Below are 23,973 nucleotides of genomic sequence, written 5' to 3'. Positions count from 1 at the left end.
GGGCTGTGGGACTATAAACTCAGTGCAGCATGGTCCGCGCATGAGCAGTGGGAAGCCGCAAGGAGTCACAGGCGGCTTCCCACATTTAGCATGGTGGAGGACCTGAAGACCGGCGAAGAACTGGTCCAGGTGAGGATGGCGCCGAATTCCTGGACAGGTGAGTGTCCTTTTATTAAAAGTCAGCAGCTACAGTATTTGTAGCTGCTGACTTTTAATTTGTTTTTTTTGGGGGGGGGGGGGGGGGGGACTGAAGAATCGGTTTAAGGACTGCCGAGGTTGCTGTTGGCACTGACCCTGCCGTACCTCCTGTGACATTTCCAATCAAGAGGAGCGGACATACCTCCCAACTTTTTGAAATGGGAACGAGGGACACCTATTATTAGCAAAAGTACGTAGCCATAGGCCCCACCTCCGGCCACGCCCTCACAAAGGAGAATTATGGGGAAAAAAAATTATTAAACCTACACGCCCCCTTAAAGGAGAATTGTACAAAAAAAACAAGATTGGTTAAACCCACAAGGGATTTTTTTTTTTAACCACTACTATTCCTTTATATTGGGTTTCGAAATATACAAATGCAGCAATTTAGAAATTGGATGAAAGGTTTAGCGCTGGGAAACACTTTTTGAAAGATAAAAAGTGTATTTTATATACAACTATATAGATCAGAGCAAAATGAGGGACAAATGAGGAGGAAAGAGGGACTTTGTTCAAAATCAGGGACAGTCCCTCGAAATCAGGGACAGTTGGGAACTATGGGAGCGGATGTCAAATGGACAAGAGGAGCTTTCAGAATGGGTGTCACTTATTTACACTTCCCCTTTTGCAGGTTATGCAGTACTGTAGACCAGAGCTTCTGGTCACCCCGGCCAGCACTGAAATTAACCATGATGAACCCTTTATGCCTATCACAGCCTTCCTCGGGTACCCCGCTCACAAGTCTCTTCTGGAAACAATCAATGGGCTTCTTTAGCTGGTTGCTGGTCATTGTAGTTCGCCAGCCATCAACAACCATACCTTTGCGAAGAACAGCGATATCCTTAAAACCCAACCCCCACGGGCACGATTATCTTCAATGATTTCCAGCAGGGAAAAGAAGCACAAGGTGCCACTCTAAATGCAGTAAATTATGCAATTTAATAAGCAAATGGTGCATATGTACTCACAAGAGTGAGTTGAAAAACAGGCATGAAGAAGGAGCGCATGCTCCGCAAACGCGTTGCCTGCTTACTGACACACCGTCCAACCGGAAGGGACGTCATCCCCCGGCATCATGTGTGGTCGAGGTCCAGGAAAACGTCGGCATCCACCGGCGCAACCCGCTCCACTTCACCAACGTTCTGCCTTGGATGGACTCCCTCCCGGACGGCTGTTCCCTCATTTCTGATATGCCCGTTTTTAACTTGTGAGTACATATGCACCATTTGCTTATTAAATTTCATAACTTACTGCACTTAGAGTGGCGCCTTGTGCTTCTTTTCCCAGCCTTTCCAGAGTACTGCTTCTCATCTCCACTGGGCTGCCTTCAGGTGCCATACTACGGACTTTTATGGAATTAATACAGTCACCCATTTGCAATCATTTTTTCCCATTAGTACTTCTAGGTGTGTAATAGTCAGGTGGATCCCCACCAAGGTAGATGCAAGCGCCAACAACAGGGGTGGACTGACCATTCGGGCACTCGGGCACTGCTCGAGGGCCCCATGCCACTAAAGGGCCCCATCAGGGTTGCCAGCCTCAATAAAACCAGGGACAGCATGTAAAAATCTGTGTTTTTTAAAAAAAATCCCAAGATTATAGCTGCCCCGCCTCTCCAGTACCTTTTCAGTGTGTGTATGTATATACTGTGTGTGTATACTGTGTGTTTGTGTGTGTATATTGTATGTGTGTGTGTGTGTGTGTATACTGTGTGGCCCCATAATCTACTATTGCCCAGGGGCCCCATAATCTTCTCCTATTGCCCGGGGGCCCCATAATCTCCTATTGCCCAGGGGCCAGGGGCGTAACTAGAAATAGCTGGGCCCCATAGCAAAATGTTGCATGGGGCCCCCCTGCAAACAGCCCTCCCCCCACAGCTGCCCTAGTGTCAATGCAGCGTGACCTGTGCCACATACAGTGTGACCTGTGCCCAATGCAGCGTGACCTGTGCCCAATGCAGCGTGACCTGTGCCCCATACAGCGTGACCTGTGCCCCATACAGCCTGGTCTGCCTGTGCCCCATACAGCCCCACCTATGCAGAGGAAGAGGCAAGCCACCCGGATCAGCAGAGAGCGGGATTGCCCGCTGTAATAGCTTTCATTTGAATTTCCTATCTTCCCGGGGCTCATCGTCACATAGCCCCACCTCTTGGCCCGACGCGTTTGATGAGGTCACATGTCCCGCATTGGATTGGCGTTCTGTCTATCAAAGGCACTGGGCCAAAAGATGGAGCTATGTGACGTGAGCCCCGGGAACACTGGAAGTTCTAATGAAAGCTCTTACATCGGGCAATTCAGCTCTCTGCTGATACGGACAGCTCGCCTCTTCCTTTCCTCTCTCTTCCCCTGGCTGGGAGACTGTGCCGGCGGTGCTCTTATCCTCACTGGGCCCCACTCGGCTGTGGGCCCCATAGCGCCCGCATGGGTCGCTATGGTGGTAGTTACACCCCTGCCGGGGGCCCCATAATCTCCTATTGCCCGGGGGCCCCATGAGTTGTCAGTCCGCCCCTGACCAACAATGATTTCCAGCAGGCATACATTCTTGTTCCTCAGAGGACCTCGCTGTCATACTTCTATCTCCTGTAAGTCAGGTAGTTTACATGATGGAGGATGTACAGTGAGAGCGGATCTGGATACAAGTGCTGCAGCTCTCAGACCCCCCATCTCTGCCTCCCTCTCCTCCAGACCATTCACAAAGTACACCACCCAAGGACTCTGTTTTGTGAACGGTCTGGAGGAGAGGGGAGCAGAGACATAACCATAGTACTGGGGTCTATGAGACCTGCAGTGCTTATAAGCCAATGAACAAGAATGTTTGCCTGCTGGAAATGTGTGAAAATAATCATGCCTGGAGTTGGACTTTAAAAGTAGAGTTGCACCGCTACTGATACCAGGGGGGTGATATGAAGCGTTTGCACAAGTACTCATATAAATTCTCCAATACTGTACCTTTGCGGTGTGACTTGATCCCATACGAAATGAATAGGCTCAAATCGCACTGCAAAGAATTGCATACGATTTGAACAGGAATGCGATTCCCGCCCGGTATTTGAAGCTTTACCGCATTGACTATGTTCTGGGGAAAATGAGTGCAACTGCACTTGCACGGTGCGCAGGTTATTTGCCTTTAGTAAATCCACCCTGTTGCCTCTTAGGACAGCTGTGATATAGCAATCCCAGGAGCCAGCGGGGCCTAGTCTAGGCTGGAAACCAGGAAGTGCTGCCTTGCAGCACAAAAAAAAAAAAACAAAAAACATAAAAGCAACAAAACTGTTAACATCAGAATAAGTATTTTTACCAATTTGTGTAACAGGAAGTGAGAGGGACAAAGATAGAATTTGTTTAAGTGAGTTAAGTTCCGCTTTAAGGGGAAATCCCTGCTTAGGCAGTTGTTAACAGGTGACCCCATTGACAGATTTAGCCACATCTTTGTAGAACCTTTCTAGTTTAGCGTAGGCTGCTAGGCAAATTTAGTTTAGCTCCACTGCAATCAGAGCAGCAGGGGTGGATTTCTTAGGGCTTTCCCAGTGTTTCACGGGCTGCTGCTCTGTTACTTCCCCCTGTCTTCTAGAGATTTCTAGAACAAAGTGGGAGGAAGGACAAATTCTGCAGCTTGAATATTTATGGGAATCCAGCCAATCCCTGGGGAGGTGTGCCCAGATGGTGGTGGGAGAGCTTATAAATAGTCTAAAGCCTGAGCAGCAGAATGCAGTGTTCCTGGGTCCAGCTCTGCAGGAGGTGACCCTAGTTTAAGGGCTCTTCCCCCTTGGGCAGAAGTCTGGGAGGAAGCCAGCCTGAAGACAACGAGGTCCCAGCTAGGCTTAGCTGGGGGGGGCGCCAATTTTTTCAAGTCTAGTCCAAGGATCTAGTTGAGACAGGAGAAGCTCACGGGTGAGAGCCTGGAGGAAGGCTCCATAGCTCCCAACTGTCCCTGATTTTGAGGGACTGTCCCTGATTTAGAACAATGTCCCTCTGTCCCTCTTTCCCCCTCATTTTGGTCTGATCTATATAGTTGTATATAAAATGCACTTTTTAACTTTCAAAACCTGTTTCCCAGTGCTAAACCTTTCAAATTGTAAATTGCTGCATTTGTAAATTTTAAAAGCAAATATAAAGGAATAGTAGTGGTAAAAAAAGCCCTTGTGGATTTAATTAACTTTTTTTTGGTTAATTCTCCTTTAAGAGGGTGTGGCAGGGGGGCGTGTCCTATACTGACATACATTTGCTAGTAGGTGTCCCTCATTCCCATCTCAAAATGTTGGGATGTATGGGAAGCTGTGGGAGGGAGCCCAAGTTGTCCAGAGGCAGTGTGAGTCTATATCTCCCCTACTAGGAATTGTCTGGTGGATATCGACAGGAGACCCAGGGACAAAAGCCATCTCACAGGAACAGTGCATAGGACGTAGCTAACGCGTTTCACATCGATAGATGCTTACTCATAGCTGAGTAAGGAATTGGACCAGGAATTGTCTGGTGGATATCGGCAGGAGACCCTGGGGCAAAAGCCTGGGAGGAAGCCTGCCTGAAAACACCAAGGTCCCAGCTAGGCTTAGCTGGGGGGCCTATTTGCAAGTCTAGTCCAAGGATCTAGTTGGGTCAGGAGAAGTTTATGGGAGAGAGCCAGGGGGAAGCTGTGGGAGAGAGCCTAAGCTGTCCAGAGGTGGTTTGAGTCTGCATCTCCCTCACAGGGAAGAGCCTGGTTGATATCGGCAGGAGGCAACCAACATAGGTGTGCGCAGCCTAATGCATTAGGGTGTGCACCCTTAAGCTCAAACACACATGCATGTGTATATATCTGCATATATATGACCCCGGCACATTGATCTCCCTGATGGCACAGTGAAAGAGAAAAGGATAAACACTTCTCTTATGGCAGAGCCGGTAAGAGGGAGATCTTTCCCATGACACTGTTGCTACACAGAACGATAACACTAATGCGCATGGGGGGATTAGGGTGTGCCTGGGCACACCCAGCACACCCTGTGCGCATGCCTATGGCAACCAATGATCCTGTGCTGCAAGCATGACAGTGTGGTGCTTTGAGACTCTGGGAGGAATACAGGTCACAGACGGCCTAGAGACCGGCTTTCCATGGAGCCGATTCACACATGTCTGGGATAGCTGCAGTCCCATTTTAAAGTGGTTGTAATCCCTTTACTGCCACTTTAAAGAGGAAGTAAACCCTCTCTAAAAAAAAAAAAAAACACCCTGCAGGACAAAGGCATAATGAGCTAGTATGCATAGCATACTAGCACATTATGAATTACTTACCTGAGATCGAAGCCTTCGAAGCAACCCTCGTTCACCTCCTCCGTCGCCACTATGATACCTGGAGTAACTTCCGGGTATTGCTGCTCCGGCGCTGTGACTGGCCGGAGCAGCGATGATGTCACTCCGGCGCATGTGCACGGGAGTCGCCAGTGACGGCATGATCGCCTTCACTAACGGCACGCTCAGTGCGGCTGCGCGGTTATGTACGGCGCGCATGTGCCGTAGACATCGGTGCCCGTTTTTAGGAAAATATCTCCTTAACCGTGTAGGTTAAAGGAGATATTTCTTGCACCTACAGTTAAGCCTTAATCTAGGCTTACCTGTAGGTCATAGTGGTCTGTAAGGGTTTACAACCACTTTAACTTACAGATAAGCCTATAATATGGCTTACCTGTAGGTACTGGAAATATCTCCTGAACCTGCACGGTTTAGGAGATATTTACCATATATGCTTGTGCCGACGTCACCGGCGCATGCGCACCGAAAAAAAGGGCATGGTCGTGCCGTTTTTAAAAAGGGACCGTGCCATGACCGGTGGCTCCTGCGCGCATGCACGGGAGTGATGTCACGCGATTCCGGCCAGTCACAGAGCCAGCTCCGAAAGGAAGAGGGGTGAAGATGGATGCATCCACCAGCGGGGACATCGCGGGCTTCGATTGCAGGTAAGTTGCGATGCATACTAGCCCATTATGCTTTTACTTTGCAGGGGGAAAAAAAAAGAGGAAGTAAAACTCATCAGGGTTTACTTCCTCTTTAAAAAGAGTCAGGATTTTAGGTCTGGTTCAGATACAAATTCAAGCAAAAAATTCACACCTGAATCGCACCTAAACCGGTAAACAAAACCGCACCGGACTTCAGATTGCAAACCGCACATGTGTAAACCCAGCCTAAGGGGGGGGAAATAGCTACATATTCCATTGACTGTCAATAATGTCATGGGGACAGATAAAAGGGGGTTAATCTTGCCAGCAGGGGACACAGACAATAAAAAAACCCTGACAGGGGGTCTAAGCCTTCACTGATCTATCTAACACTAATAAAAAAAAAAAAAAAAAGTTGTGGCTTTAGATACAATGTAACACTTCTTCTGTGATCAGGAAAGAAAGGGCCGGAGTTTAGCTTTGCTGTCTTTTGATGTACAAAAGTAGAAAGATTAAAATCTCATAACCAGATAAACTAGAAGCCGATTTAGGAAGACTCTACAAGGATGCCAGTTATAGAATAACCAAATATTCTAGGTGGTTCCTTATCCTGAATTTAGAAAAAAAAAAAGTGAGAATCCGGGACGTTGGGCCCTACCTGCTCCCTTGTAGTGGAGGAACCTGTTGGGATTGTTGCAGACGGGAGCGGCATGTTCTTGCGAAACGGCTTTCACTGCCCGAGAGCCACGGAGGCGTCCCGGTCTCCAAGGCGATGACATCGAGACGACTGACGGAGAGGGGAAAGTGTGGCTTGGGTTTGTATGCTCTTTCCTGGAACACTGAGCACATAGAAAACTGGGAGTGTTACGCTTGGCTTAGAAGAAGCCTCCGAATGCCAACGCACAGGCCAAGTTTAAATCACTGAACTCACTTATGCCCATCAAACGTTCCCCCTCCACCGCCATGTGACGTACGGCCGCCAATCCGTGATGTGTGCATGTCATCCATGAAGGTGAACAATAGCAATTTCAGAGGAAACACATTTGTAACAACAAAAGGTTGTCTTATAGCTCAAGTTTAAAAGTAGGACTATAAGCAAAACTTTTTTTTTTTTTTTTTTTTTTAACCCCTTGGAGCCGGCGCCTACTGGCCCTTTAAACTGCTTAAGGACCGCCCCACATACAGCATCTCACAAAAGTGATCACACCCCTCACATTTTTGTAAATATTTTATTCTATCTTTTCATGTGACAACACTGAAGAAATGACACTTGTCTACAATGTAAAGTAGTGAGTGTACAGCTTGTATAACAATGTAAATATTCTGTCCCCCTCAAAATAACTCAACACATAGCTAGGGTGACCACATTTCCAAACCGCAATTCAGGGACAGCCCCCCCTCCCAAAAATTTAGCTTGTGGTGTAAGGAATCACAGCACAGCGGGGGCGGTGGGGTGCACACTCTACCTAGAAGCACTGATCACGGTCCCCAAAAAAGCCACCGCATTGCCACTTTACTCACAGTAAATGAAGGTACCCGGGACCTGGGACAGACCTGCAAAATGCGGGACTGTCCCGGGCAATCCGGGACAGGTGGTCATCCTACACACAGCCATTAAAGTCCTAACTTGTGGCAACAGAAATGAGTACACCCCCTAAGTGAAAATATCCAAATTGGGCCCAATTAGCCATTTTCCCTCCCCGGTGTGATGTGACTCGTTAGTGTTACAAGGTCTCAGGTGTGAATGGGGAGCAGGTGTGTTAAATTTGGTGTTATCGCTCTCACTCTCTCATACTGGTCACTGGAAGTTCAACATGGCACCTCATGGCAAAGAACTCTCCGAGGATCTGAAAAAAAGAATTGCTGCTCTACATAAAGATGGCCTAGGCTATAAGAAGATTGGCAAGACAGTGTTGTCACATGAAAAGATAGAATAAAATATTTACATAAATGTGAGGGGTGTACTCACTTTTGTGAGATACTGTACATACAGTGGATATAAAAAGTCTACACACCCCTGTTAAAATGTCCGGTTTCTGTGATGTTAAAATAATGAGACAAACAAACAATTTCAGAACTTTTTCCACCTTTAATATGACCTATAAACTGTACAATCTAATTGAAAAACAAATTAAATTTTTTTTTTTTTGGGGGGGGGGAGTAAAAATAAAAAATAAAATAATGTGGTTTCATAAGTATGCACACCCTCTAATAACTGGGGATGTAGCTGTGTTCAGAATTAAGCAATCACATTACAACTCATGTTAAATAGGAGTCAGTACACACCTGCCATCATTTAAAGTGCCTCTAATTAACCCCAAATAAAGTTCAGCTGTTCTAGTAGGTGTTTCCTGATATTTTCTTAGTCACATCCTACAGCAAAAGCCATGGTCCGCAGAGAGCTTCCAAAGCATCAGAGGGATCTCATTGTTAAAAGGTATCAGTCAGGGGAAGGGTAAAAAAGAAATTCCAAGGCATTAGATATACCATGGAACACAGTGAAGACCGTCATCATCAAGTGGAGAAAATATGGCCCAGCAGTGACATTACCAAGAACTGGATGTCCCTCCAAATGTGATTAAAAGATGAGGTCAGGTGGGCTGCCAAGAGGCCTACAGCAACATTAAAGGAGCTGCAGGAATTTCTGGCAAGTACTGGCTGTGTGGTACATGTGACAACAATCTCCCATATTCTTCATATGTCTGGGCTATGGGGTAGAGTGGCAAGACAGAAGCCTTTTCTTAGGAAGAAAAACATCTGAGCCCGGCTAAATTTTGCAAAAACACATCTGAAGTCTCCCAAAAGCATGTGGGAAAATGTGTTATGGTCTGATGAAACCAAGGATGAACTTTTTGGCCATAATTCCAAAAGATATATTTGGCGCAAAAACAACACTGCACATCACTAAAAGAACACCATACCCACTGTGAAGCATGGTGGCGGCAGCATCATCCTTTGGGGCTGGTTTTTCTTCAGCTTGAACAGGGGCCTTAGTCAAGATAGAGGGAATTATGAACAGTTCCAAATACTAGTCAATATTGGCACAAAACCTTCAGACTTCTGCTAGAAAGCTGAACATGGAGAGGAACTTCATCTTTCAGAATGACAACCACCCAAAGCATCCATCCAAATCAGAGGAATGGCTCCACCAGAAGAAGATGAAAGTTTTGGAATGGCCCAGCCAGAGCCCAGACCCGAATCCCATTGAAAATCTGTGGGGTGATCTGAAGAGGGCTGTACACAGGAGATGCCCTCGCGATCTGACAGATTTGGAGTGTTTTTGCAAAGAAAAGAGCAAATATTGCCAAGTCAAGATGTGCCATGCTGATAGACTCATACCCAAAAAGACTGAATGCTGTAATAAAATCAAAAGGTGCTTCAACAAAGTATTAGTGTAAGGGTGTGCACACTTATGCAACCATATTATTTTAGTTTTTTATTTTTACTTCCCTCCACCTAAAAGATTTCAGTTTGTTGTTCAACGGAGTTGTACAGTTTATAGGTCACAGCAATGCTTTTGATGAAGGCCTAAGGCCGAAACGCGTCAGTATTTTTGGATGTTGTTATTGCTGTAATGCTCAAATAAATATTTCCTATTGGAGAAGGTGTCGAGTTGCCGGCCTGTACTTTCTATGGATCTTTTGTGAGCTTAATTAGCCAGAGCACCGACTACTCTGCACACCAACTATACTATATAGCGGTAGAGCTTGGGTGAGTTTTTCTCTAGGAACTTTCCGTTAGCCGCCGGTAACTGTGCCAGGAGCACGCTCTCAGCACAGCCCTATTTGCACTAATGCGTGCAAATATGCGGCCGATCGGCACCAAGGCCCACCCGCCGAGAGGCCACATATTTGTGTGCGCTCGGCACCAAGAGGTTAAAGTCATATTTTTTTGCCCAGTTGAGGAAAGTGGAAAAATAGCGCCGGACCCGTAGGGTTATCTTACTAGTATTGTTAAAGCGGTAGTAAACTGCACAAAAAAAAAAAAAGAGTCACCACATACTAGCACATTATGACAGACTTACCTACACAAGGAGCCCTCCAGTGCAGTGCTGCCACGGTTCTCCGGCGCTTCCATGTTCACCCAATCTCCCATTCAGGTTTGCGGGCCCCAGCTTTATGAATGGCCGGGGCCGTGATGATGGTAAGGAGATCTGAAGATCTGAAGGTCTGGCACGGGGCATGCCGTCCCTTCATGTACCTGTTTATCTGAAGCCCTCTCTCTTCTCTACAGCCATTCAAAGTGCAGAATTTATAAAGCTTGTCTGAGCTTTCAAAACAGAGGGAAGGGAGCTGAAGTTACACTCTGCAGGAGTTCAGTGAGGAGAGCTCTGAGAGCTGATTGGAGGGAAGGGGCACACACCCCCCCCCTTCACGCAGCTCACAGGAACAGAGCTGAGGCTGTCAATCACTGGCTATGTGCTGGAGCTATAAACACCTGACAGGGGGTCTAATCCCTCTCCACTCTATCCAAAACTAAAAAAATAAATAAAGCCGTGCCTTTAGTTATACTTTAATCTGTTCATATTTTGCCTTTCCTGGTTCTCCCTCCCGCCTTCAACAATCAAAGTACATTTTTACATAAAACGTTTCTGTTTTCATTACATACAGTGGAATCTTAGTTAATGAGTAACGTGGTTAACAAGCGTTTTGAAAGACGAGCAACTTTTTTTTTTTTTTTTTTTAATTCTGACCCGAGCGCCGTCTCGCAAAACGAGCAGAATTCAAGCTAATGTGGTGTGCAGTACCGCATTTGGCCAGAGGTGCGGGGGGGCGTCGGTGACACTTGGAACGGTTCAGGGCTGTTCGGAGCTGTTCGGAAATACTCAGAATCACTTGGAAATACTCAGTTCCCAAGTGTTGCCTAGCCTTTCCGAGTGTTTCCGAGTTCAGCCGAGCTGTCCCCGAGTATTTCTGAGGCTCTCCGGCACCCCTCACCTCTGGCCACATTCGGTATTGCATGCAATAGAAGTCAATGCGGAATTAATTATCTTCCTTTCCATTGACTTCTATGGCGAAACTCTCGTTGATACGCGAGTGCTTTGGATTACAAGCATTCTCCTGGAACGGATTATGCTCGTAATCCAAGGTTCCATTGTACTGATTTTAGTGATATCTGGGTCTCTGTGCTTCTCTACCCAATGCAGGCAGATCATGGCTGGTGGGAGGAGCCAGCAGGGGGCTGTACATAGCTTCCTGAAGACATCACAGCACCCGGCCTCAGCACTCCTCTCAAGAGCCCCCAGCCCTGATGTAAGCAGTGGGCTATCTCTTGGCAGGAGTTATGCAAATATGAATACGCCTCGATGGGTGGGTGTTCTAAGGCACGATTGGGTCAGAGGAAGGAGTGGGTGTTTCTAAGGCACGATTGGGTCAGAGGATCTCCAAAACTGCAGCTCTTGTGGGATGTTCCAGGTCTGCAGTAGTCAGGACTGACCAAAAGTAATCCAAGGAAGGAAAACAGGCGAACTGGTGACAGGGTCATGGGCGGCCAAGGCTCACTGATGAGCATCTCGCCTGTGTAATCCGATCCAATAGGAGAGTTACTGGAGCTCAAATATTGCTTAAAACGTTAATAATGGTTCTGATAGAAAGGTGTCAGGACACACACAGCATCGCGTTTGTTGTGTATAGGGCTGTGTAGCCGCAGACCAGTCAGGGTGTCCATGCTAACCAGTGTCCACAGCCAAAAGCACCTACAATGGGCATGTGAGCATCAGAACTGGACCACGGAGCAATAGAAGAAGGTGTCCTGGTCTGATCAATTTAAAGCGGGGGTCCACCTATCGTTTTTTTTTTTTTTGAGTTCATTCACAAACTTTTCTTCTCAGCATTACATACTCACATATTGTGTGTAATATGTCCGCCTGTGTCAGATTTCGTCGGAAAGAATAACTTATATTATTCACTGCAGGCGGTTTCCATCTTCATTGTGGGCATTTGAAGCCCACAAGCATTTATTTCCTGGATGTGGTGAATGCTGTGCTCCCAGCATTCACTGCTCGTTCCCGCACATGCTCAGTGGCATCCTGGGAAGCCTGAGACTAGCTCCCAGGAGTCTGTGCGGAGTCTGGGAGAGGCTAGAAACACGCCTACTCCCACGGGAGGAGAACCAGGAAGTGCAAAGAAGAATAGAAAAATAAAAGGTAATTACGGCGATTTAAATTTTTTTAAACGGCATGTCAGCATCTAGGCAAGGAAGAGAATACATACAGATATTGTTCAAAATTTGGGTGGAACCCTGCTTTAAGAATGGTTTGAAAAACACAACAAGTTCCAGGAGTTGACTTGACTTCCAAATTCTCCAGATCACAATCCAATCCATCGAGAATCTGTAGAATGTGCTGGAAAAAACAAGTCCAATCCATGAAGGCCTCAACTCACAATTTACAGGACTTAAGGATCTGCTACTGAAGGCTTGATGTCAGATACCACAGCATACCCCCAGAGGTCTAGTGGAGAGTCCATGCCTCGAAGGGTTATGGTGGGTGGGCATAATGTGATGGTTGATCGGTGTATACGCCTATTTTAAGGACTTACATATGTAGGTGGGGTGCAACGGCAATAAACACACACAGTCCAAGTGCAATGTAAAGAACTTGTATTGAAGTACTGTAAAGGCAGTTTACAATAAACCTGGTGGGAAGACCGCCCCAACCGGGAACACTCATGGATCCCAACAGCGTGTAGAGAGCAGGTTTCAGCCGAACTGGCAGCGCCTGTTGGGAGGGGCAAAGTGTGGCCTGGCCGCTTTGTGCCCAAGCGGGAAGATGCCCAGAGAAGTTACGAACCCTACCACTTACCCTCTATGTCAGACACCTTTCCTTGACGCCAGTTCTGTCCCTAACAGACGTGGTACCCGGCCCTACTCTACCGACTCGCAAAAAGCGTACCAAGTCTGGGAGCCAGGGCCTTAAAGGAGAAGTCCAGCCCGAGTTCGTTTGTCTGGACTTCTCCTATGGGTCAGAATTCGTTTTGCACTCCTATGACCGGTTTTCAGCAGAGAGTGGTCTGAAGTCCGCTCTCTGCTGACGTCACTGGAATCAGTCCAGCACCGCGTCATCACGACAATAAAGTCTGGAACCACCAGGTGCCTGTCTCAGCCTCTCAGCGAGCCGTTGAGAACCTGAGACGGCCTGCCCCTCCACAGTTCAGCGCTCCAGTGAGCGTGGAGGCGCAGAGAGGAGAGGAGCAGGGGCAGATCCAGGGGAGGGCAATGGGGCAATTGCCCCCCCCGAGAAATTATTTGCGGGTGAGTGAGCGGGCGGCTCGGCGTGCAGACAGCTCGGCGGACGGGTGAGTGTGCAGGCAGCTCTGTGGGTAAGCGGGCGAGCGGCTCGGCGGGCAGCTGGGCGGCCCAGTGGGGGAGCGGCCGCCTGGCCAATCAGTGGCCCGGTCAGCAGGGGAGCAGAGAGATGACATAATCTCTCACCGCTCGCCGTCTGCCCTGCATCCCTGCACCCTCACTGTGCAGGCAACAACATCTCTCTGCTGCCTGACCTCACTCTGGGACACAGCAAGTAATAATCCCCACCAAAAAAAAAAACCCCTTTACTTCTCTTTTTAAATAGGCTCTGCCCGACCTAAGATGGCTGCTAGAATCAAATGAAGCGGCAGCATCCAATTGGATAACTTCCCCAGTGACCCAGGAAAACATAGGAGGAACCAGGTTCCTCCTTGATTTCTCCTCTTCAACTGCAATGCCGCTGCAGATGAGCGCCACCTACAGTGGAGAAAGTAGACTGCACCTGCCTACAAGTAAATCTGTGGATTAATATGAAAATGGCTTGCTTGGGTCATTGCATACACATCACCATGAGTCTACCTCCTCTTCCTTCCTCCATCATAGAACAATATAAAGTACTACACTGCAGTGTGCGTCTCTATTAGGAAAGGGGCTCATATAAAGCTTAAGTGGGCTCTTAAATAATAGGAGTCCTCGTTGGCAGCAATAAAGCCCACAGTGATTGGAGAATAATACAGATCCGGGCCTCGTACTTGTAAGATAATGGCCGTGTTTTACATCATAAAACAACACGTGAAAGACATTTACGGCGTGTAAAACAAGCTGTGTGAGCCTGGGGGAGCCGTAATCTCACACCACCTTCTTCTCTCTAAACAATTAGCCGGGGATGGTGTCTTGGGACTTCTGTGAATGAGCCGAATAACTGATCACTTTACAAGACAATCCACTCACTCTGGAGACAACAAGCTCTGCAAATAGAGAATTTGTACAGCAGACATAGAATGTTAAAGGGAATCTATCGTTTTCCATATCTTTGGGTTAAAGTAGAACTCCACTCTCTCAAGCAACACTGACTCTTTATAATCCTCATGCTGCTAGCATTAGTAAATCGATAGGAAAGTACATTGTTTTTACTTGTTTTACACTTTTTTTTTTTCTTTACATTTTTTCAGTTACCGTACTTCCTGGTTTCTGGCCTAGGCAAATGATGTCATACACATAGCTCCCAACTGTCCCTGATTTCGTGGGACTGTCCCTGATTTGGAGCAAATGTCCCTCTGTCCCTCATTCCTCCCCATTTGTCCCTCATTTTGGTCTGATCTACATAGTTGTATATAAAATACACTTTTTGTCTGTCAAAAAATGTTTCCCAGCGCTAAACTTTTCATCTGAATTCTAAATTGCTGCATTTGTAAATTCCAAAAGCCAATATAAAGGAATAGTACTGGTAAAAAAGCAATTGTAGGTTTAATCAATCTTGTTTTTTTTTTTTTTTTTTTTTTTGTACAATTCTCCTTTAAGGGGGCGTGGCAGGGGGTGTGTCCTATTCCCGCATACTTTTGCTCATTGCCATCTCAAAAATTTGGACGGTGTGCATACATCGCAGGAGTCTTCATAGGATAAGAGTTTTCTAAGCTAAGCACACCCTCCTGCCTGCATGCTGGAGCTAAGGGCATGTGGATTCCATAAAAAGGTATATAATATAAATATATGGTACCTTCCTATTTATTAAGGCTAGCAGCAAAAGGATTAAAAAATAGTCAATGTTGATTGAGAGAGTTTAGTTTCCGCTTTAAAATGTCAAACTTGTTCTTGTGACAAAATATCTAAGAGGAGATTTCTCTCACTTTGTAGCGATTTTCTTTTACTTTCTGTTGTATCTGCAGAACAGGAAGTGAAATGTCCCAAAAGGGGATATAGATGGAAAAAAAAAAACCTGACAAGGAGGCTTAGAACTACAGTAAAACCTCGGATTGCGAGTAACATGGGTTACAAATGTTTCGCAATACAAGCTGTTTTTAAAAAAAAAATAAAAATCCTGACTCGATCTGCGAGCGTTGTTTCGCAAGACAAGCAGAAATTAAGCCTCTGGGGTGTGCAGTACCGCATGTGGCCAGGGGTGCAGGGGGCGCTGGTGGCGCTCGGAGACACTGGCAAACATTCCGTTCCCCTGTGTCTCCGAGTGTCTCAGAGCGTCCCCCACCTCTGGCCACATGCGGTACTGCATATACTAGCAGTGACAATGGAACGAATTACCTAGGTTTCCATTGATTCCTATGGGGAAACTCGCTTTGATATACGAGTGTTTTGGATTACAAGCATGCGTCTGGAACAAATTATGCTCGCGATCCAAGGTACTACTGTACAAGCAAAACTTTTTTTTTCCCATTTTGGATAGAGCGAGGAAGGATTATAACCCCTGTCAGATTTGTTTTTCGCCATCTGTGTCCCGTTGCAGAGATTTCCCTTCACTTTCTGTCCCATAGCCAAACAGGAAGTGAGAGGAAATTCATGCAAATTAAGGGAATTCCTTGGGGACCCCCGAACTAGTGTCCCCATTGGAAGATTTCCCCTCTATTACTTTTCTGGGGACAACCCAAAATTCGGCTTTTCTTTTACTTTCACTATCAGCCCTTGCTCACACTTGGGCGATGTAGACACTGCATGTGATTCGCACAAAAAAAAAAAAAAGAAAAATTGCACCGCATCAAAATGGTGCCCCTTTTTTTCTCTCGAAACCTGAATCACATCACATGGGTGTTCACACCCATACAATGCGATCCCGGTAATCGCAACTGCATTTTGCGATTTGTTTCAGGGTGTCGTTAAGATAACATTGACATCCGCAGCAGATCGCATTGACGCCGTGCGATTGCAATGCGGTGCAGGAAATGCACAGGATTTGCTGCGTTTCCTGCATCACCTAAGTGTGAACCAGGGCTCAATGATAATGGTGAACGGAACAAATAGAGAGGGTAAATCGGAGAAACAGACAGCAATAAAAACTGACAGGGGTTCTAATCCCTCTCCACTCTATACATAACAACAACAAAAAAAACTATTTTGCCTTTAGTTATACTTTAAAGCTGAAGTTTAATCTGCTTATATTTCACCTTCATTGGTTCCCATCCCCACCCTATCAACTTGTAAATACGTTTTTTGTTTTTTTTAATTAAAATTTCTAAGAAAATAAGGTATAAAACAGAGCCTTGGGGCATACCCGGACTCAAAATACAGTAACAAACCAAAAAAAAAAAAAAAAGGAAAAGGAAAAGGAAAGAAACTATAGCTCAACCATACCTCACAGGCAGAGAAAACATACGAGCAAAAGCAGGAGCTCAATGTTACCAGCAAATGTAGGGCAATTACAAGGAGATACACAATCTGAGATGGACTCCTGGGGTAATGTACAGGAATAATAGAGATGATGGGTCAGCTGCAATAACTAAAGAAACAGAAGGATACTAGCATTTCCGCATGGGGAATCATATGAGGACTATCCTAGAATCATAAAATTCTCTCATGTACAATAAATGATAATCTAACAATTAAAGAGTGCCACCATCAGTGGGATCTGATCCGGCCTCCATCATGGATGGTGAATCACACCAGATATCCCATATCTTATGAAACTTTTTTGGGCATCCCTGAGAAATAGAAGTCAGTTTATAAAGCGGGACTACAGAGTTTATTAAAGCCTTCCAACGCCCAAGAGGAGGGAGTCTAATCGACTTCCACCTCAATACGAAGTAAGGTCCTAGTCGCCCTAGTAAGTGCCACAGGGTTCACCAGGCCCAGGAGACATACTGCGACTGTATGAGATATAGAAATGGTAGTTAGGGAATGAATAAAGCGAGTAACCTCTGACCTAAATTCTTGGATGTAAGGGCATGACCGAAATACATGAAAATAATCAGCTGGAGTGCTGATGTGTGGTGCAACTTCCGCGTAGATTATGTGCAGCCGTTAGATAGGCCATATTCAATATTTTGAATTGTATTAGCCTATTCCTGGTAGCAACCAACTGTAGAAGGGGATACTCCCGAACATCTTCCCAGCTTTCTCCATCGAGCTCTGGCACCTCTGCATGCCATTTCGATCTCAGAAGGTCAAGGCCTTTATGAACTGAGTGCAAAAGACCCCTGGAGATTACAGACAGTGGTTTGGCGAGGGTAACCTCACGCAACAATGATTCCAGATCATCTGGAAACAGACAGAGTGTGTGTGTGTAACAAACTAAGACTGATAGGCATGGCGGAGTTGCAGATATCCCAAAAAAATAGGGAATTCGGGAGACCTAAATAGAAAATTTGGGAGACCTTAGTGCTGTTTTAGCCTATCAAAAGGTGATCAGGGAGCCTCCCTTACAAATATTATTATCAAGATGCTTTCTTTTGAAGTCCAGATGGAGGGGCCAGGAATGGTCTGGAATTCAGCTAGCATGAAGTTGAACCATGACGAGACTAAAAAACAGTGGTGGAGGTACATTTGAGCATAGTAATGCACCAAGCCTTAAACACTGCTTTCATAGATAAAAGTGAGGGATAGAAATGGGGCTTGGAGGCTACGGAAGAGGTGGTTTTAAATGAGTTTCAAATGAGCCTGAATGCGCTGCTTCTAGGACCACTGAGGCGATAGAGTCATCGGAGACCACCCAATTACGGGCATGGATAAGTAGGGCTGCTAAGAAATACGTGTAAAGATCTGGGCACTCCCCTGCTTCCAAGTTCTACAAAGAATTTTCCTACTTAGTCTGTGTGGACAGGGTCTCCGAAGGAAGGAGGTAATTATGTAACTAATTTGTGGGAAGAACATAGTAGACTAGCGTATAGCATACAAGAGGACTGGAAGGATTTTGATTTTCCCCAAGTTTATTCTTCCAATAAGAGTCAAGAGAAGATTGTCCCATGCTTTCAACCTCTGCTTAATGACCTGCAAACTGGAGTATAAGTTGAGCTGACAGAAAGCATGTACATTCAGAGCATGTACCCAGGTAGTGGAGGGAAGTCAATAATTTCAAGAACAGCAGTTATATATTGCCAATGGATTGAATCAAAGGCATTCTCCATGTCCAGGGCCATGACTACTCTAGTCGCAGTGTCTCCTGGGGGGAGTTGGAGATGGGTAAGGACTCTACGCAGGTTAACATCGGTAGATTTACCTGGCATGAACACGGTTTGGTCATCCTTGATTAGCGCAGGAAGCACCTGGTTACCCAATACACTAGGACCTTGGTTAAAATCTTTAGGTCATCATTTAAAAGTGATATAGAAGCCGCATTGCCACAGATCCTTGCCAGGCTTAGGGATGTCGACCTGTTGCATCGAAGATGGTAGTTCTCCAGTCTCCAGACAAGAGGAAAATAATTGTTGGAGTTTAGGGGCTATAATGGAAGCATGCTCTTTACCTGGGAGGACCATCAGGTCCTGGAGTTTTAATATTAGGAAAGGAGTATATAGCCGCTTCAATTGTAAGAGATGTCAACAGTGCTTCCAAGCGGTCTACCTCCTCAGGAGAGAGGGTAGGTAATGAGAGATTGCTTAATTTAGTAAGGAATGCAGGAACAGAGATGGGCGAGGGTTGGTCATATAAAAAGTTATAATACAGACCGAACTTGTATGGTTGATGGCCCTGTAAGTTTGACACCAGATGTGGATAGGAGTTCAGGGACCACCATTTGATAACAAGTATTTGCTACAAATTAGCCAGTAGCCTCCCATTCTTATCTCCCGATTTGAATAATTTCCCTGCCAAGGTCCTGACATCCAAGTGTGTCAAACAGGGCTGCTGATAGAAACTGCAGGCCCCCGTACAGACTACCTGACAGGGCCGCCGCCCTGAAGAAAGTATTAAAAGCTATATTTCGCTAAAAATACAATAAAATCATTATTAGCAGACACAAACGCAACATAACTCACAGAATTCCTGCTAAATCTAAAAGATAAAACTGTAATTTATCATTTATTTTTATAAATAAAAATGAAGAAGATAAAAATATACAGACTGGGCAGTTGGAGCTTCTGGATCAGAGAGACAGCTGGATAGAAACAAAGTTACAGAGATAACAAACTCAGGAGCAAAGTTACCATTAGATCCTGTGCTGGGAGGGGGGGCCTGCAGTGAGGGATGACTGTCCCTTTTATCTCAGCATATAAAAGTTGGCATTAGGGAGAGGGGAGAGACCAGCTTTCAGCTGCTGGATGAAAAGTTCTGCAATTGTCGTCCATCACTAACCCCCCTTCCTGTGTGCTCGGGCCCCCTACAAGAGGACTGGTTGTCCCCCCCCCCCCCCCATCAGCAGCCCTGGTGTCAAAAGTAGTGAAATGGATTCTTAGATCCCTCCTGTGCTAAGCAACAAAAAGATTCAGGTGCTGGGGCTGCAGCAAAGGCAGGCCGCAGCTTCAGCCTCGCACTCCTTCAATTGAGTAGTTTGGGAAGCATATTTTCTGCAGACAGCCTTAATTGCTGAGATATATTGCCCTCGGGAAGTGGCTTTGCATGCCTTCTCCCATAGAAGGTGAAGCGGAGGAATAATTAATTTTACAATATTTATCTAGGTTTGTGGACACCATTTCCTGAACCCATCATGGGGCCAGCCTCCAGCAACCGGGTTCCCTCTGATCCCCCATCTGCAAGAAAAGTTCAAGGGGGAAGTGATGAAATAGGCCCACTGGAAGGTAAGAAGCCGCACTGACACAAGACAAAGACAAGGTGGTACCAAAAACAAGATCTAGGCGGGATCCTGACTTATGAGTTGTGGAAAGATAACAGCATGATTTTTCATCCGGGTGCTTCCACCTCCAAATTTCAGGGAGCGTGAAAGTGTCAGCCCAGATAGCCAAATCCTGATTAACACTCCTATGAGGATTGGAAGTATCCGAATTCTCATCAAGGGTGGCATTAAAGCCCCCTCCTATAATAAAATTTTCGCCAAATGGAAAGGGGCCAATTTTTCATAAAAAATAAAATATAGGAGGGCAGGATCAAAAGGGGGCGGGAGATAAACATTGACAAAGGCCCACAATGCTGCTCTAAATTCCAACAAAAATATTATGTAGTGCCTCCCTGGGTCCATCATGACACGGTCATCAGTACAAGGCAAGGACTTATTCAACAGGATGGCATCTCCTCTCGCGTAGGTAGAATACATGGCGTGGAAGGCTTGCGTTACCCAAGCTCTACGAAGGGCTAGGGTTTTGTCGCCCATAAAATGAGTTTCTTGGAGAAATAATTTGTGGTTTATAAATTTTTAGAATGACTTTATTTAATTTTTTACAAAACCTTTCCATTTTCATTGCAATCTTTTTTAGACCCAGTGGTGTCAACACTGGATCCCAGTGCTTCTCTGTGCAATGCTGGCAGATTATGGTTAGGGGAAGGGCTAGCAGGGTGCTGTATATAGCTTCCTGAAAAAAAAATAAGGCCTCCATACTCCTCTCTAGAGCCCTGATACAAACAGTAGGCTGGGTCTTGGGAGGAATTATGCAAATATCAAAATGCTTTGAAGGCTGGGGAGGAAAGAGCTATATCAGTGGTCTCCAAACTACAGTCCGATGATTGGATGAGGCCCTTTGCTTACCTTTATCTAGTCCTTGGGACCTTATTCCTCCCGAGGATAAAAATGATGGGGATTATTCCTCCAACTGAAACCAATGATGGGGTCAATATTGCTCCCACTGATACCAATGCCGGGTCACTATTGCTCCCACTGACACCAATGATGGGGCACTATTCCTCCCACTGACACCAATGATAGGGCACTATTCCTCCCACTGACACCAATGATAGGGCACTATTCCTCCCACTGACACCAATGATAGGGCACTATTCCTCCCACTGACACCAATGATAGGGCACTATTCCTCCCACTGACACCAATGATAGGACACTATTCCTCCCACTGACACCAATGATAGGGCACTATTCCTCCCACTGACACCAATGATATGGCACTATTCCCCCCACTAATAGCAATGATGGGGCACTATTCCTCCCCCTGACACCAAATGATGGAGCACTGTTCCTCTTCCTACTCCCTGACTACAAATCATATGTACATTTTTTACTCCCACTGACCATCAAGCTTGATGTATTTTCTACTCCCACTGGCCAGAGTCTGGCCTAAATTCTGAAGGACAGTACACTGGCCCTTTGCTTAGAAAGTTTTGAGACCCCCTAGGTAGATGATGCTGGACATCGTCCAGCCAAGGCAGGTTCTGACTGCTTCTATTGCACATTGTGAGAAGCTCACAGCGTGCAATGGTACACATGCTAGGCCCGAAGAGTCTACCTTGAAGAAAAGACCAATAAAGAACAATCTGACCCCCTCTGAACTTGCTTGCTCGATTCCCTAGGCTATTTGACCTCTCCCTATCTCCAGGCCAGCACGGTATCCTGCAGACACAATCCAGATTTCAATATGTTGCTTTGCTCATGGAAATCAGAACCTAAAGCCAATATCATTTTTTGTTCTACTAATTCATTTGATCTATAAACAAATTAGGTCCTTGTTTGCCCATGTCTCCTCGTTAATTTGCAGTCTCCTGAAAGCCAGTGGAAATGATGACAAGTTGGAGGCTATGATAACGCAGAGAAATAATTAGTCTGAATGCTGTCTGAGGGTAGAAATTAAGGAATACAATGCATGTTGGGGCATGCTTTCGTGAAGAAGAAAAAAAATAAAGATAGGAGACTGTTAATTACCGGAAGGTTTTGTTGACAAAGTTGGGACTACTGGGAGAATAATAAGTGGAAATAAAAAAGAAAATGGAGCTCTAATCACACGTTGTTACCTACCATGTTACAGCTGAATAATGGCAGACGACGCACGCACGCACGCTGGTCATTAGAATAGAACAGATATGGCAAGGTTCATGATTTTACACGCTTAAAAATGCACGTCCTTTTAGTAAAGTATTTATCACTTTTATGAAAATTATAAGAAGAATTTTTTATGAAGATTTAAATATTATGATCTTTATTCAATCATAAGCAATACAGCTGCATCTATAATGTCCCCACCCAGGGACCACCACCTCATTAACACGTTTCACCAAAAACAGCTTGCTCACATCCCCGTGAGCAAGCCCTTTAGGGTGAAACATGTTAAGTAGGCGGTGGTCCCTGGGTGGGGGCATTATAGATGCAGCTGTATTGCTTATGATTGAATAAAGATGACTGGAAGAGTATATACTGGAGTGTGGCTTTTATTCATCTATACCAGTGATTTCCAGACTGCAGCCCACAGGCCAAATGTTGCCCTTTACTTGCCTTTATCCAACCCTTGGGGCACCATTCTTGATGAAGCACCATTTCGCCCGCTGATACCATTGATGAGGTTCCATTTCTCCCACTGACACCAACAATAGGGCACGATTCCTCCCACTGACACCAACAATAGGGCACCATTTCTCCCACTGACACCAACAATAGGGCACTATTCCTTCCACCGAAATAAACGATCGGGCACTGTTCCTCCCACGGATACCAATGAAGGGGCACTATTCCTCTGCTGACTGGACACAGGCGTTATGTAACTTTTCAATCCCACAGAACACCAAGCTTGAGACAGTCTATTCCCACTAACATGGAGCATTTTCTACTCCTGCTGGCCATCCCCCTTAAAGTCTGAACGACAGAAAACCAGTGGCCCTTTGTTTAGAAAGTTTGGAGACCCTTGTCTGTCCACAAATGGTGGTCTTGGGATATCAGTATGGATGTCAAAACACTTCCTCTAATTTAAGCTTTCCAAAACTGAACTGAAGGTCACAACTATCAGTCTGTCCCCACATGCCAGGGCACTTGGTGTAATCCTGGACTCTGAACTCTCTCTTCGGCCCCACATCCAATCATTGTGCTTATCTCGTCGCCTAAAACCTCCATAACATCTCCAAAATAAGCCATTTCTTTACCACCGACAGCATAGAGCTACTCGTTCACTCTATTGTTATCTCTCGCCTTGACTATTGCAACTCCCTACTTATAGGCCTGCCATTGCACAGGCTATCCTGCCTTCAGTTTGGAGATGTAGACTCACACCACCATAGGACAGCTGGACTCTTTCCCACCAATTTCCTCCTGGCTCTCTCTCAGGAGCTTCTCCAGAACCAACTTGATCCCTGGACTTTAACTTCAGGCCTCCCAGCTAAGCCTAGCTGGGACCTCGGTTTCTTCCTAAAGAATTCCTCTAGGATCCCGTACCAGGGGTCTCCTCCTGAAGGATTGGACTCAGGAACTCTGCACACTGCTGTCTAGGCTTCAGACTATTTATGAGCTGTATCACCACCTACTGGGCACACCTACCCAGGGATCGGCTAGAGTGCCATAAATATTCAGGCTGTATGTCCAATCCCTCCTCCCACTAGGATTCTAGAATCCTCTAGAAGACAGGGGGAAGTAACAGAGCAGATAAGAGTAGAAAAGAGAGCTATCAGTTCTCTCTGGTTAATGGAGCAGCACGGCCAACCTATTCACACCCTATTGGTTTAACCCCTTCCTTCGAGATATCAAGAATTTACTATTTTTTTTACACCTTTATTCACAATTTCTTGTGGAACTATTATTATGGTTTCAACGTCCATCTTGTCATCAATCAAATTCTTTTCATTGATTATCTGGA

At 45.8% G+C, this 23,973-nt stretch overlaps 1 protein-coding gene across 7 annotated transcripts in view; it reads right to left on the bottom strand.

Moving 5' to 3' along the window:
• The window catches only part of TP73 (tumor protein p73), a 187,352-nt gene extending 179,909 nt beyond the window's left edge, over nucleotides 1-7,443 (bottom strand). For 2 of the 7 annotated variants that reach the window (XM_073603594.1, XM_073603595.1), the window contains exon 1: nucleotides 6,769-7,442. In XM_073603594.1, coding sequence (XP_073459695.1) covers nucleotides 6,769-6,959 — 191 coding nt within the window. In that variant the 5' untranslated portion in view covers nucleotides 6,960-7,442. Of the gene's footprint in view, nucleotides 1-6,768 lie in introns of all 7 variants that reach the window. The other 5 variants (XM_073603599.1, XM_073603601.1, XM_073603596.1 and 2 more) reach the window with 3 other exon arrangements.
• Between the last annotated feature and the right edge of the window lie 16,530 nt (nucleotides 7,444-23,973).

The sequence above is a fragment of the Aquarana catesbeiana genome, linkage group LG10 (genome assembly GCF_042186555.1).
Source record: "Aquarana catesbeiana isolate 2022-GZ linkage group LG10, ASM4218655v1, whole genome shotgun sequence".
Classification (NCBI taxonomy): Eukaryota; Metazoa; Chordata; class Amphibia; order Anura; family Ranidae; genus Aquarana; species Aquarana catesbeiana.
The sequence above is the reverse complement of the archived record's forward strand: the minus strand, read 5'-3'. Positions and strand labels throughout refer to the sequence as shown.